General features: G+C 50.2%; 4 protein-coding genes across 4 annotated transcripts; 3 read left to right on the forward strand and 1 right to left on the reverse strand.

The window, feature by feature from the left end:
* Positions 1-427: 427 nt before the first annotated feature.
* On the reverse strand, positions 428-1,909 carry EJ05DRAFT_498954 (Rtt106-domain-containing protein; the record flags this gene model as incomplete). The annotated part of the gene is made up of 4 exons (XM_033746756.1): positions 428-984; positions 1,033-1,368; positions 1,426-1,770; positions 1,831-1,909. 4 exons carry the CDS (start codon positions 1,907-1,909, stop codon positions 428-430), a joined length of 1,317 nt encoding a protein of 438 aa, XP_033602202.1.
* Positions 1,910-2,335: 426 nt separating this feature from the next.
* On the forward strand, positions 2,336-4,816 carry EJ05DRAFT_437211 (uncharacterized protein; the record flags this gene model as incomplete). The annotated part of the gene is made up of 2 exons (XM_033741779.1): positions 2,336-2,491; positions 2,543-4,816. 2 exons carry the CDS (start codon positions 2,336-2,338, stop codon positions 4,814-4,816), a joined length of 2,430 nt encoding a protein of 809 aa, XP_033602203.1.
* A 375-nt stretch (positions 4,817-5,191) lies between these two features.
* On the forward strand, positions 5,192-7,002 carry EJ05DRAFT_498956 (HET-domain-containing protein; the record flags this gene model as incomplete). The annotated part of the gene is made up of 2 exons (XM_033746757.1): positions 5,192-5,421; positions 5,478-7,002. The coding sequence occupies 2 exons, from the start codon at positions 5,192-5,194 to the stop codon at positions 7,000-7,002; spliced, it is 1,755 nt and encodes a 584-aa protein (XP_033602204.1).
* A 5,860-nt stretch (positions 7,003-12,862) lies between these two features.
* Positions 12,863-13,404, forward strand: EJ05DRAFT_474816 (uncharacterized protein). Its single transcript, XM_033743674.1, has one exon. The coding sequence runs from the start codon at positions 13,060-13,062 to the stop codon at positions 13,387-13,389; it is 330 nt and encodes a 109-aa protein (XP_033602205.1). The 5' UTR covers positions 12,863-13,059; the 3' UTR covers positions 13,390-13,404.
* Positions 13,405-13,810: the final 406 nt, after the last annotated feature.

Consider the following 13,810-nt stretch of genomic DNA (forward strand, 5'->3'; position numbering starts at 1 on the left):
GGAATCTTCCGTTGGGATCTCTTTGGTTTAGGGGGTATCACTGGATGGCGTTTCGTCAGCGGTTCTAAGCTTTGTTAGGAGACCAGAGAGGTGTAAGAAAGCTCGTGAACCGTTGAATATAGAGGGAGGTACGTGTCGAGGTCTCATATATAGGGTCTTGGGAGTTGATCATGAGTCTTGTCTATCTATGCCGTATCGAGCCGTCGCAATTGGTATGTGTTAAGGTCGCATGTAATACCCAGAAACTTTGCTCTACCGATACGCCTGCCAGGTAGCACGTATCTTCAATTTAGCGAAGGACAGAAGTAGGGTCGGACGACATATGTGACGCGTTTTCGGGATTATTGATTTCTAGAATGAAATGATCCTTGGTTACAGATATTCATTTTCGAGAATTCGATCCTAGACGTGACGTTTTGATTGATCATCACTCCCCTTCATCATCGCTCATTTCGACTTCTTCTGCTTCACTACCCAGCTCTTCAGCTATGATATCAGCGCCTTCACCATCTTCGTCCCCTCCCGCATTTTCATCATAATCTTCTTCCTCAGATGATGATCCACTTCCATCACTGTCACCTTCCGATCCAGGATCGTAGTCTTCCTCTTCTTCGTCCTCCAAGTCTTGGAGCTCCGCTTCAGCCTTTGCCAACTCGGTGGCACCGTCCTCCTGCACTTCGGTCTCTTCCCCTCCTTTCGGTGGGCCGTTGATGTTCAATTTCTTGGCCTTGCGTGTGGCTGCCAGACTCGTGTCCTGCAAACTGTGCTTTTGGACATATTCATTGATTCCCGAGAAATCTGCTTGGTCAAGCATAGCAAACTCGATCTCTTGCTCCTGTTCGCCAGCTGTAACTCCGATGTTCAAGTTGAATGTCCTCTGGAGTACAGATGTGTATGACACAGATGTGATCATATCAAATGGAAAGAATGCCAGCGGTTTTTTGAAACCAAAGAGTATTCCAACAGAAGTAAAATACAGATAGCCTGTACGAGTCAGTAGTTGCTTCGAGTCTCAAGTCAAATAACGCTCACCCTCTTTGCTACCCCTGAAAGCTTTCACATGGTATGCCTTCTCTCCTTTCCTGTGCGGCTGGGGTATACTGCTCGAGAACTCTTTATCTGTTGGGTATATGACTTGCTTTTTGTATAGGCCCAAATGCTGATCGATGGCTCTCGACGTCGTCCCAGGGCCTGGATCCTCGCCCTCCTTGATGTCCTTACCAGTCGGTTCAACATACGTCCATACAATAGGTTCTGGCGCGGCCGCCCCCTCTGCTGCTGGCGTTATACCATCTGCACCGCGCGGTAGGACTACGAAGTTGTGTTGCTTTTTGGCCTTTTCTGGCACAGGAAGGCAGAAAACTTGATCTATGCAGCTATTAGATCTTTATAAGCTACTGCCCAGTATCTTGACTATCATCTTACCAATTTCGCCCCAATTGGCCCCGAACTCAACCGTGTTGCTTGCTGCATTTACTCCCCGTATGCCTCCCTTCTTCACTCCAGCTTTCGAGTCTTTCTTGACAATCTCGACGTGCAGCTTCTTTCTCTGTGGTATGGAGAAGCTTACATCTGCCATTTTCCAGCTGGGAGCCACGTTGATATCGGCCCAAGTGCCTTCAGCTGCCTTCGTGTCACCATTCGCCGCATCGCTCGATATATCCAGTTTGCGTTTCTTTAGAGGTGGCTTCTCAACCTGGATTTCGCTTTGTAATGCATATATATATGCGCACAGGTCCTCGAAGAGAGGTCTCAAGGCTGAGTTCTTTTCTACAATGAAAAAGGGTCAGCATAGTCTAAAGCGCTAAGGGGATCTGTGAGATAGTCTACCAATTGCTGCATCGACTCGCAGGAACAGATCGTAATGCGAGGTCACGAGTGCATCTTCTATGACTGTATGGCGCGACATAGTTAGTATATATGCGGAAGTGAATAAATATGTTGGTTGTCCAGATGGCATATCACAATGGATTCCAGAAGACGCAGTTCGTGCTCTATACTGCGCATCATGATGCAGTCTACCACACTAAAACTGTGGGGGCACATGTGGATCGCTCTGCTAACGCGTGGGCATCACTTGGCCAACCGTCGAAATCGATAGGGGCCAACAACACTAATAACTAATATCGTCAGGCACCCGCAAATTACTAAACATTTCTGATCTCTATAAGCTGTTTATAGGACTTCAACCTTCTGATCAACGCAAGACCTGCTTCGACCCGACACTCATTCTTCAGAGCCGTCAAACAATTAGCTACAAGCTGAATCGCTCGTTCCAATTCGTGCACTTCATCCACAACCCTTCGCGCATGTCGTGCTTAAGTCTGCTGCACACATGAACACTCTTCGGCTCGCCAAACGAAAGGGCCAATCCTACCAGAAGGTCTCGGCGCATGATATCGATGATGCTTGGAACGACCTCGAGAAACGCCCATTAGTTGACGATAACGACTCCAACGACTCTCCTCCCTCGTGCGCAGTTTCATCTCGTGTCTCCTCCGCCTCACACCAGCCAATGCTTAGACCATCAAGATTCCAGAAGCCTCGATGGCGGTCAGGAGCATGGCGGATACGTTCCCCGCGCGCCTTTACAAGATGCTTCTCGCTGGTTCTCGGTGGTCTTATAATTCTGTTCATCATAACATTGACCAAGCTAGGCGCGGCGTCGTCAAGAGCAGTATCGCTAGGTCTATCAAAACCGAAACCACAACCCATAGTCTGGGAAGCCTTCCCATTCTTGAAGAGATATCATGGTGGAATTCGTACATTGGTACAGAGGTCAGAGAATGAGCCAGAGTATCCTGGTGAAGGCAAGAACATTCCGGACGTTTATGCTGGAAAGAAGAGGATTGAACAACGCGACAATGTCGAGGATAAGACCTGGGACTTCACGAAATATGGTTCCAAGTTTAATCCTTACCCGGACTACTCGTCTGACGCGTATGTTGCCGAATGGGGCCCAGTCAAACAATGTTATCTTGATGCAGAAAACACTGTCAAGATCCCACAGCTATACGCTTACAGTGGCGTGGTCAAAGGAACTCCAGACAATGTCATTGGCTCGTACGACGTTCTTGGTCTCAACAAAGACGTCTGTTTTGAGCGTTATGGCAGACTTGGTCCTTATGGCTACGGTTACAGCAAAAAGCTTGGAGGTAGTGGCTCAGGAATGGCAGGAGATAGGGAGGGCATTGAAGAGGTGTGGAAACAAGATTCTGAAGTCGACTATCGGAACATTGACTGGGCGGATGTTCAGGATCGATGCTTAGCAGCCAATCGTAATCGATTCGCAGAGATGTCTCAAAGTAAAAACCACTTCTACTACAACATGGGTTCTGGAGGGCCACACCGAGAGACCATGGGTAAAGAAACTGGCGAACAGACGGTAGAAGAGATCAAAACTCAAAAGACTCACGCATCTGAAGAGAATGTTGAAAAACGTCTTGCGAAGAATAAGAAGATTACCCGTAATGCCGTCATAATCCGCACCTGGTGGGACTACAATTACGACGATGAAGATATATGGTACCTGCGAGCCGTCATCTCCGAACTCGCCATCCAGACAGGTGGTGAATATACTGTCCATTTTCTAGTCCATGTCAAAGACGACAACTTGCCTATCTGGTCGGATGACCAGACTTACCAGCGTGTTCTCAACGAATCTCTCCCTGAAGAGTTCCGCGGCATGGGCACGCTCTGGACTGAAAGACAGATGGGCTTGCTTTATGGTGGTCTGGCAGAAAGTTTCTACAGAGACCTTCCCGTCCACGGTGTATACCGCAGTACTTTCATGCCATTCCAGTACTTCGCGCACCAGCATCCAGAGTATGACTTCTTCTGGCAATGGGAAATGGATCTCCGCTACACCGGTCACTTCTATCATCTCCTCGATAAAGTCGGTGCGTGGGCTCGTCAGCAACCCAGGAAGCTTCTCTGGGAGCGATCGTCCCGCTTTTATGTGCCTTCCGAACACGGTTCATGGGATGACTTCAACACGCTTGTCAAATATCAGACAGAGCATGGAACGGGATCCAAAGGCAACATGTACCAGAAGCTGCGCGAATATCACCCAAACCTACCAGCCAATGCTCAGGCTCCAGGGAAAGCCGAGGATCCAATCTGGGGTCCCCTACCTCCCCTTGACGATGAATTAGAGACTGACAATGACGTCAATCCACCTGAAGGAGTCACTTTCAAGAGTGATAAGTACGAATGGGGCGTAGGTGAAGATGCTGATCTCATCACTTTCAATCCTATTTTCGACCCTGATGGCACAAACTGGATTCTTGCAGACGATGTCACAGGCTACAACACTACCCGTGGGATGCCTCCACGCCGTACCGCTATCATCACATTTGGCCGCCTGAGCAAGCGCCTACTAAACACCATGCACCGAGAGTCCTCACTTAAGAGACATACTATGTTCTCTGAGATGTGGCCTGCGTCGACCGCGCTTCATCATGGTCTAAAGGCTGTCTATGCCCCACACCCAGTTTACATTGACCGCAGATGGCCCACGGATTATCTTGCGGCCATCTTCAACGGAGGACGTAATGGCGCTGCTGGTGGCGCAAGACTGTCTGTTTTCAGCGATGAGAGACAGCACAATTTCAGGGGCACTACGTGGTACTACGATGCTGGTTTTGCGCCCAATCTATGGAAGAGATGGATGGGCTACAAGGTTGACAATGACGGAGGCGAGCAAGAAGAATTAGAAGGTGAGGGCAGAATGTGCTTGCCTGCGATGCTAGTGCATCCTGTCAAGCAAGTTGACTTGGTGTTCGAGGAGAGTGATCGGGCGGATGGTGAGCAGTAAGACTGCTCTGTAATTTTCCCTTTTATGTCAATGAGAGACGAAGAAACGAGTGTCGCTTCGTGGGCATGATTATTGGCGGGCGTTTTGTGAGGGTCCAATGAGAGACCAACTGGAGCATACATAATCGGTACTTCTTCACACATCCATAGCGACAGCGCATGGTGAGACTTGGTACTCCTAAGAACATCACAGGACATGTTTGCAATTTCAATATTCTTTATCAACACGTTGGTGGCTCATGTTGATGCGCCGGTCACTTCGTCCGAGAGATACCCGAGCCTTGCATGGCAGCCTGGTGGCATCTCATTGTCACGTCCTACTTCAAACCGTCATCGTTGGATTATGAAGTTGTACTGACCTGGTTTTGAGGTCAACATGAGACTGCTCAACACATTTACGCTCGAGATTCGAGAGTTCATAGTCCAGAACACTCCGCCGTATGCTATCCTTTCGCACACGTGGGGCGTAGGCGAAATTACCTTCGAGGACCTGATCAAAGAAGACAAAACCCAGGCCAGACAGAAGAATGGCTTCCTTAAACTCAACGGTTTTTGTGAGAAAGCAAAAGAAGTTGGGTTTGAGTGGGTGTGGATGGACACTTGCTGGTGAGCAATCCTTCCTTTCTTTCCCGCCCAGAAGAAGCTAAAAGAGCCTGGGTCAGTATCGACAAGAAAAGTAGCGCGGAATTGGGTGAGGCTATAAATTCGATGTTTGCCTGGTATCAGAAGGCGAATGTCTGCTATGCCTACCTCGACGATTTCAAGTATCCGCCGAACTGCACTGAACCTGACTACATGGACTCGCCAAACGCTTATGTAGACTCCCTCAAAAAGTGCCGTTGGTTCACACGCGGTTGGACGCTTCAAGAACTGCTCGCTCCAGGCAGCATTGAGATGTACGCTCCAGACTGGAGTGAAATTGGGACCAAGGCCACTTTGGCATCTCAAATATCATCAATAACTGGAATCCAACTGAATATCATCCGCGGGTACGGAGTGGAATTGAACGTGGCTCAAAAGTTGTCCTGGGCTGCGGGTCGATCCACAACAAAAATCGAAGACATTGCGTATTGTCTGCTGGGTATCTTCAATATAAACATGCCCTTGTTGTATGGAGAAGGGACGAAGGCGTTCCGCCGACTGCAGGAGGAGATACTGAGAACCACCGATGATTACACCTTATTCATATGGAACATCTTGGACTTCAGGACAAACCGAAGAAGCTCGTCCGGCCCATTTGCCGATTCTCCTGACGCGTTTGGATACAATAGTACAGGACAGGAGTCTCTAAGCTACGCCGATGTATCGAGCACAGATATCCAATTCCCGGAAGTAGTGGAAACTTTATCTACAATGCCGCCAAAAATGACCAATCGTGGACTCAAGATACGTCTGCCTGTATTAAAAGTGCCCGACTTTGCGTACTATAACGGTGGGTTGCTCGTTCACTTCCCGCTGTCTGCGACCAAAGAGCTGACGACTGCGGTATGGATCCATCGTCAGAGAGTATATGGAGACAGAGTCTTTGACATGATTTTTCATCTCGAAAAAGTCCTATTGGAGAAAGACGAAGACGAGATTGAAGAACACGTAGATATAGACCTGGTTCCCCCGCATACAGGGCACCACATATGTCTCTGGCTGGAAAGCGATGGAGATCAGTGGTGTCGTCTTCGAGGCCTCGACATTGTCTTCATTCGTGATGAAGATCTTGCCAAATTTGAGTACCAGACTGTGTATATCCAAGAGCGTGAAGAGGCCATTACGTGTTACGTACGTAGACTCGGGAGGGTCTCGAGCTTCATAATACAGGATGCCAACGGTGCCCTACAGCCGCAGTTTCAAAAAAGCTGGATAGAGCACCCCGATGATGATGGTTGGGGTGGGGTCATACACTCAGCACGATTCCGAACGACGAACAACGACTTGTTCTTCGCTCACTTTAGTATCAGTTGGTGCGAGCTAGTGGTCATCGCAGATATCAGCTCCGCACATCCATGGCTGCTCGCTGAACCTGTTGACTGGTACAAAGTCCATTACTTGGCGCGTCAAATGAGCAAATCTGCATATTTTGGGCCTGTGGTGCTTGACAGGGCAGTCGCGCGTCTACAATCGGGCATTATGGTCAGATTGTGCGTCCGACGGACCGTTGCAGCTGGGGCGACCGTAACCTTGACACTTACTTGAGTTCTCCACAGGACAGTTCTTCTCATCATCAATCCTGCTTTCTGCGTCAGCCTAGCAACAAAGCATGTCTGAGTGTATTTCCACAGTGACGCATCATGACGTTGTCGTATAGAGATCAATCCCCCTAATTATACGCCGGCTATCGTATCGTGAGAAACTCGCCCCAATCTTCATAACATTAGACTATAACTCAGCCGGTAACACCTGGCTGCCATCGTACCATGCAATTGTTCACATAAGTCCTTCACCTTGATGAGTCTGAATATCACTGAGCAAGAATAGTCAAATTCCTGGCTGCTTGTATACGAACACGGTGGCATAGGACGACGTCTTGTTCATGCATCACCAGTAGCAATCGATTCGTTCAGAGATCGTGAGAGTTGCAAACACAAAATGTCTTGCTCATCAAGGACTGTTACGCGAAATCAAAGGCGAACCGTAAAGAATACCAAAAACCGCACGATACTCCTAAACCCCTAAAGAAAGCTTCCATATTACATAAAACATATACAATTACAACTCACCACGATGTACCAAGATATAATACACCAACGTTCTTACTACCTAAACACTGCACAGAGAAATGCGCCGCGTTGTGTACTTGAGCTGCAAACATAGATCTCGTCAATCATCTCCTGTCCCCTTCCAAACAATCCCAGTTCCAGACCTAATGCTAAACCCCCTTTCTAATTTCCCTCGACTCTACTCGCCCCAGACACACAACATCTCCGAAAAACATCACATCAAACATACTCAGATGCACAGTAGCTTCCATGTTCTCAAACATACACGAATCCAAAAATAAATACCCTTTCCACCACAAATATCCGAACTCCTAAATTTCCCATGGTTTCAAAAATACCCTTTCCATAAATACACGAATGTGTAAATACCCCAGCCACATCCCACATCCCTCCCAAACCTTTCCAAAACACCGCACCAGCCACCAATCACCGCCACACATATCCTCCCAAATCCTCTCAAACGTCTTCCGTCTCACATCCTCCTACACAGCCACGGCCGGCACCGCCACCACCACTTCCTCCGACAAAGCCTTCGACTCTGTTTCAAGCAAAGATTGATTGAACGCCATCCTTTTGTTCACTTTGAAGGAGTATTATAGGCTTGTCAGAAATCAAATAGTACGCCACAACACGCCACGACGAGTCATGCCAAGCCATGTTAGCGAGAATAGCTCATTATTCTATCATCATCACTCACAAGCTCACATACTCACGTGCTCACATACACGATAAAGTATCTGAGCCCATACACAGTCATGCCAGACAGGGGGCTCGAGATTGAATTGAACGAACGGGGTGAAAAGCGAGCGGGGATGCACGAAACGAGAACGAACGACCTGAACTAGCGAGGCGAACGAACGGGTGGACTGAGCTTTTGTGATTTGAATTTTTTTTTCGGTTTCGGTCCGGTTGGCGTTGGGGTTGGGGGTGGAGAGAGTCATCGGGTTTGAGAGTCAGGTTTGAGAGAGCGTCTGAGAGTCAAGTGTTGAGAACGGTTTTGTGAGAGTCAGTGTTGGGGGGGTCCGGGCTTGAGCAGGTTTGGAGAGTCATGGCTGGAATGGAATCGGCTAAGAGTCAGGACTGACGGATTTAGTGGTTGGGGAGGTTTGGGGGTATGGGGGTTGGGCAGGTAGGTATGTCGTGTGTGTATGTTTATTTATTAGAAGTAGGGATGAGGATGCCGAAGTCAGAGCGAGACGGATGTGTGGAGGAATGGTGCCTGGGTAATCAGCTCATGTTCACATCGAGTTGTGTTGCATTGTCGTCTTGATACATTCCAAGTCGATCTGTTCAGGTCCTATTCCACTCCTCGCACTACACGTCCCAGCCGGGCATCACCTCCCAGTCACCAGGAACTCAAATCTACCCATCCATATGCGCATGCACATTCAACCACAAACCTCGCACACGCAGACCCGAATCCGAATACTCACTTTCTATCAACAACACACGACGATCATCCCGCACCGCACTGCACCTCCGTACCCTAACACCACACGAAAAACCGAAAATGCTACGCTACGCTGCAGTACCATCGTGTCGACCTCCTACAACAAACTATCCCTCTACGTCAAACGTCGAATACAGCCACTAACTGCCATCTCAAGTCTATTCTTGAACCTATTTCTTCGCACTATCTCGGCCGCTGCTGATTAGGCTCCCTCTACCATTTAATACCCTTGCCCATCCATCTCATCTAGCCCCCCTGCTCCCTGCCCCCTGCCCTTCCTTCCTACCCCGTGCCCCCCCCATCCCTAGCGCTCATCACTTTGGCCCTTTCCAAAACATCCCTTTCTAGAGCATGGCTTGCTTATACATACTGTACACATGCCGGGTGTAAATCAGTAGCCTCGGCTGCTCTATCCTTGTCCTATCTTGTGTCAACCCCCTGTCCATCTATCCTGCCATCCCTCCATCTATCAATCCCGTCCATCCTTACCATCCATCTATTCACCAGCATGTATATATATATATAAATAGTATATAAATAGCCCACACCCTCAAAGAGCCCGCACCCGCACCGCACCGTGCGCACGCCCACACACACGCACACCCCGGACCCACGTCCGCAGCAGCACGCCCCATGCTAACAAGCCTACATGCATGCATGCATTATGTCGCACATTAGCCCCACCAGAGACTGACTCGGGCCTACTTCAACGGCGGTGGTATAGAACCGGGGAAAGGCAGGATGCCCGGGCGGGCACGGGCGCGGGGGGCCTTGCAACGTGCCGGATGCCGGTGTGGTGTGTGGTGTGGTGTGGGTGTACGGCGAGATCGTTCTTTGGGTTGGGGGGACGTGGCGTGGGCGCGGTGCGGGAAGGATGTTTTGACAGCGGGCTGGCTGTGTTTGTGTGAGTGGGGTTTGGGGTTTGTGTGTTGTATGGAGTTGGAGTCGGGATTTGTGTGTGTATGTGTGGTGGTGGTTGTACATTTTGACGAAGATGGGTAAGGATGCAGACTTGCGGCTGGATTGGGGAGTATGTGTTGTTGCTTCAGTGAGTTTGTGCAGAGGTGTAGGGTAGGGAGTGCTGGAAATGCGTGTGCCAATTGACCTTCACTTCAGTCTACCTCTGGCAATCAACAATCCGGCTTCCTCGTCTCTCAAAGGCCCGAGAGAATCGGATACGGACAAGGTGGAGTCGACACGAGTCAGCGATCAATATGGTCGGTCTCTGTAGCGACCTAGACTGTAGGTGAGAGAGTTGCACAAAGTGAGCAATGGAAAGGTGCAAAAGTCTGCGGTGGCACGCGCTCAACGGTCGCTAGGGCAGGACCGGGATATGCATGGGTGAATGGTCGTTTCGGGGTTGGTTGATTAGGTGTGTACCACGCGATGAGTGGGAACTGTGTTTGTGGACGGGACAGGGCAAGATGGGGCAGGGAGATGATCTGCGTGGTGGCTATTTCATGATGATGGCGTGCATCAGCCTTGCTTACATGCTTGAGGTACGAGTACCCGGGATAGAAGCAGACAACATACCAAGTCTGGCGACGACGTTGAATGAGGAGGAGGAAAGAGGAAGAAGAGGAAGAGGAGGATGAACCCAGCACAGGGACAAGGCAGCCTCCATGTTAATCCTAACCAACAACGTGACACCCCAGCGGCACAGAACAAGCAAGCAAATGCCCGCGGCCGCGCTGAAGAAAGTGAAAAGGGGCGTCTGCATCTTCGCTGATCCGAAGATGAGCCCCCTTGCTACATCACATTACATACAAGGACTGCCCTATGCATTTTTGCGATTGAGTGCCTTACAGACCAGGCTCTCTCTCTCGACGGAGCGCCCTCCGAACGCACATGCGGATGGAGGCTGAACAGGCACGATCGGACGCTGCATCTCACCTCTTCTATCCGTTCTACTCTATATCTCTTACCACTAATGCATGCATGCAGACCACACTCTCCACACACCCAAAGCAAACCTTCACAGGAACTACAACCCATCGTCCCCACACATACACACATGACAGCAACGCCGAAAAGCCGTAGATCGGATATTCGTTCGTCAGCGTATTGACATACCAGTCAGTCCCAGCCGTCCTGGAAAGGAAAGGAACGAAACGCGCATATCCCCAACCCCCGTCCCCGAGCTGCGCAACGGCTGCGGAACACTGCACTCCACGACAGCAGCCGGGGGCACAGCAGTGCCTGACTGACTGACTGACTGACAGACTGACAGCGGGTGATGGCGTACGTGCGACGTTGAACGGGCTGCTGTGTCTTGTCTTGTCTAGTCTAGTCCTGTCTTCCTCGCTCAGTCGGGAAGTGGCTACGTAGGTACGGTATGTACGGTAGGTACTAACGAACGGCACACACACTCCACGAAGCCGGCGGGCGTGGTAATTAGTAAACTCGCAACGAGGCACTCTGCACAGAACATAGACCCGTATATCCGATTTGTGTACACTACCAATATGTGCTCGATCGCTCGATGCAAAAACATCAGAGGCGACGATGGACGACAAATTAGCGCCGATGTTCACCCCCTTACCCCCCTGATCCCTGGGCCTCCTGGACCCCTGACCCCTGAATCCTTGAACTTCCTCCTTGCCTGCCTGCCTGCCACACAGCCACGCAATCCCTGCGAGAATAGAGCAGATCAGACCAGGAACTCCAGCCTTGTAATAGATGGATGCGTCGTCGGTCGTGCCCCCCGCACGAAGCTCATCGTGCGGGGGGCGTGATGCAATGTCTGCTTGTTGTTTGTGAGATCGACGCGTAAAGAGGACTATTTCGTTTTGCTGTGTTGCAGGGCTGTTGGGATGGAAATGGCAATAGAGATCGATGATCGTACTGTGCTGTGTGCTGTGCTGTAAACTGTACTCTGGGCGGGGATAGGATCAGCGCAAGCAAGAATTCACGCCCGTTCGTTCGTCGCCAAAAGTATCCATCCATCCATTCGTCTCCCTGCTCACGAATATAGTACCAGACTCAGCGAACGAGCCATGCTAATGCCAATGCGGCGTGTACAGTCTTGTCTTGTCTTGTCTCGTCTTGTCTTGTCTCGTCTTGTCTGGCCCGGGCGTGTATGGATGGGCTGTCTGGCTGTGTAGCTAGCTTCTTACCTAGATCCTTCTACACTCCGTTCCACACTCCCTCCAAAGCCGATGTAGGAAATTATAGTAGACAAAAATAACAATAAGAATAAACCAAATTACGCATACAAACATAAGCGCGTGTATCATGGTCATTGTCATTGCCGTTCTGGTGTTACCTGCTGCTACTCCTCCGCAATATAACATACATATCCATATCCTTAAACATCCCCGGTCAGCCAGTCAGTGCGTGCAGGAGACGGGAGAGGTGGAAGCGTGGTATGCTCCGACTGCCGTGTGCGTGGATGTCTGTCTGTCTGTCTGTCTGTCACGTTCGTTCGTCATCAACCATCCGTCATTACTACGCAGTCCGACCCCATAACATTATAACGTAGCATCAAATACATTTTAGCACATCGCTATAGAAGAACACCGCTATAATGGATCAGCAGTACCTAGCTAGCTAGCTAGGTCCGCGCCTCAACCGGGGGCATGGATCCCGCTTCCGTATATCCAAATCCAAACCCCCCATCATAATCTATCTGCTCCGCTCTGTTCCCCGAAAGGAGTGTGGAAAGTAATAAATTAAAGGAAGTAAAAAAAAAAGAAAATTCCGACGATTCCACATACCCGCGCTCTTTTCTTTTGAAGGGGGGAAAGTGAATGATTATATGTTTCGCAGCGCAGAATGTGTGTGAGTGAGAGAGAGAGAGAGAGACAGACAAGAACAGGGAATTATATTAGTATGTAAACAAACAATATGAAACCAGTGTGTGCTAGCCACCCCACCCACCCACCCACTCTCTCCCTCCCGGTGACAGGAAACGTATTCTAACCGCCGAGTCTTAAAACGCCGGAAACCGCCTCCTCCCCCTAAAGATATGGAATGTTTGTTGTTGTTGTTGTAGTTGTAGTTGTAGTTGTAGTTGTAGAGATTTGCTTGCGATTTTACCCGTGTGGTTTGTGATGATGTGATATTGAGAGCCGGAATGGGGCGATGACGGTGTTTGGCCCCCCCCCCAAAGAAAAAGCGAATTACAATGATGATGATGATAATGATGATGGTAGAGCCGTTCGTATGATAGGCACGTATGTGAAACCCGAGCGCGAAGAAGAAGAAGTAGAACCAAAAGAAGAAAGAAGAAGCAGAATAGACAACGCCAACAAGAAAGAAACCAGTAAATCATACACCCAAACAAACCCCAAGCGCAGAACCACGCATAAAACCCAACCCACCAAACCCCCTCACCCCATCTCCGGCGGCAACTGCAAAAAATGCAACGCATGCTCCGGCGACGGCGTAGCCTCCGGCGTATTAGTCGAGTAAAACCCAACCCTACCCTCTCCCAAGCCCACGCCCAACCCGCCCTTCCCATCCAACACGGCCTCCACCCCCGCACGCAACTCGCCCAACCCCTCAAACCGCGGCACCGCATCCAAGCCAACCAACACCCCCCGAACCGCCTCCCGCAGCCGCGCAATCTCCGCCTTCCGAGCCTCATGCAGCCGAAACGAGAGATGGAGCACCTCCTCCTTCTTGCAGGGGATGCGCGCGACGTCGCTGTTGTGCTTGTTGAGGCGGGTGACGGGGGCGTAGGCGGGGCCGGCGTCGAGGAGCTCGTTGTAGTGCTTTTCCATTTGGGCGCGGATGTCCTCGCGGGCGGTGCGCTCTTTGCCTGCTTTGCGGTTGGTGTCGGGGCGGGGGTCGACGAGGGAGGAGGGGGAGGGGGAGGGGGCGCTGGAGAGGG

This window comes from Pseudovirgaria hyperparasitica, assembly GCF_010093815.1.
Source record: "Pseudovirgaria hyperparasitica strain CBS 121739 unplaced genomic scaffold EJ05scaffold_5, whole genome shotgun sequence".
NCBI lineage: Eukaryota > Fungi > Ascomycota > Dothideomycetes > Acrospermales > Acrospermaceae > Pseudovirgaria > Pseudovirgaria hyperparasitica.

Bases quoted from the DNA above. Each gene is read 5' to 3' on its own strand.
- EJ05DRAFT_474816 (XM_033743674.1), top strand. From the start codon at position 13,060: ATGACGGTGTTTGGCCCCCCCCCCAAAGAAAAAGCGAATTACAATGAT.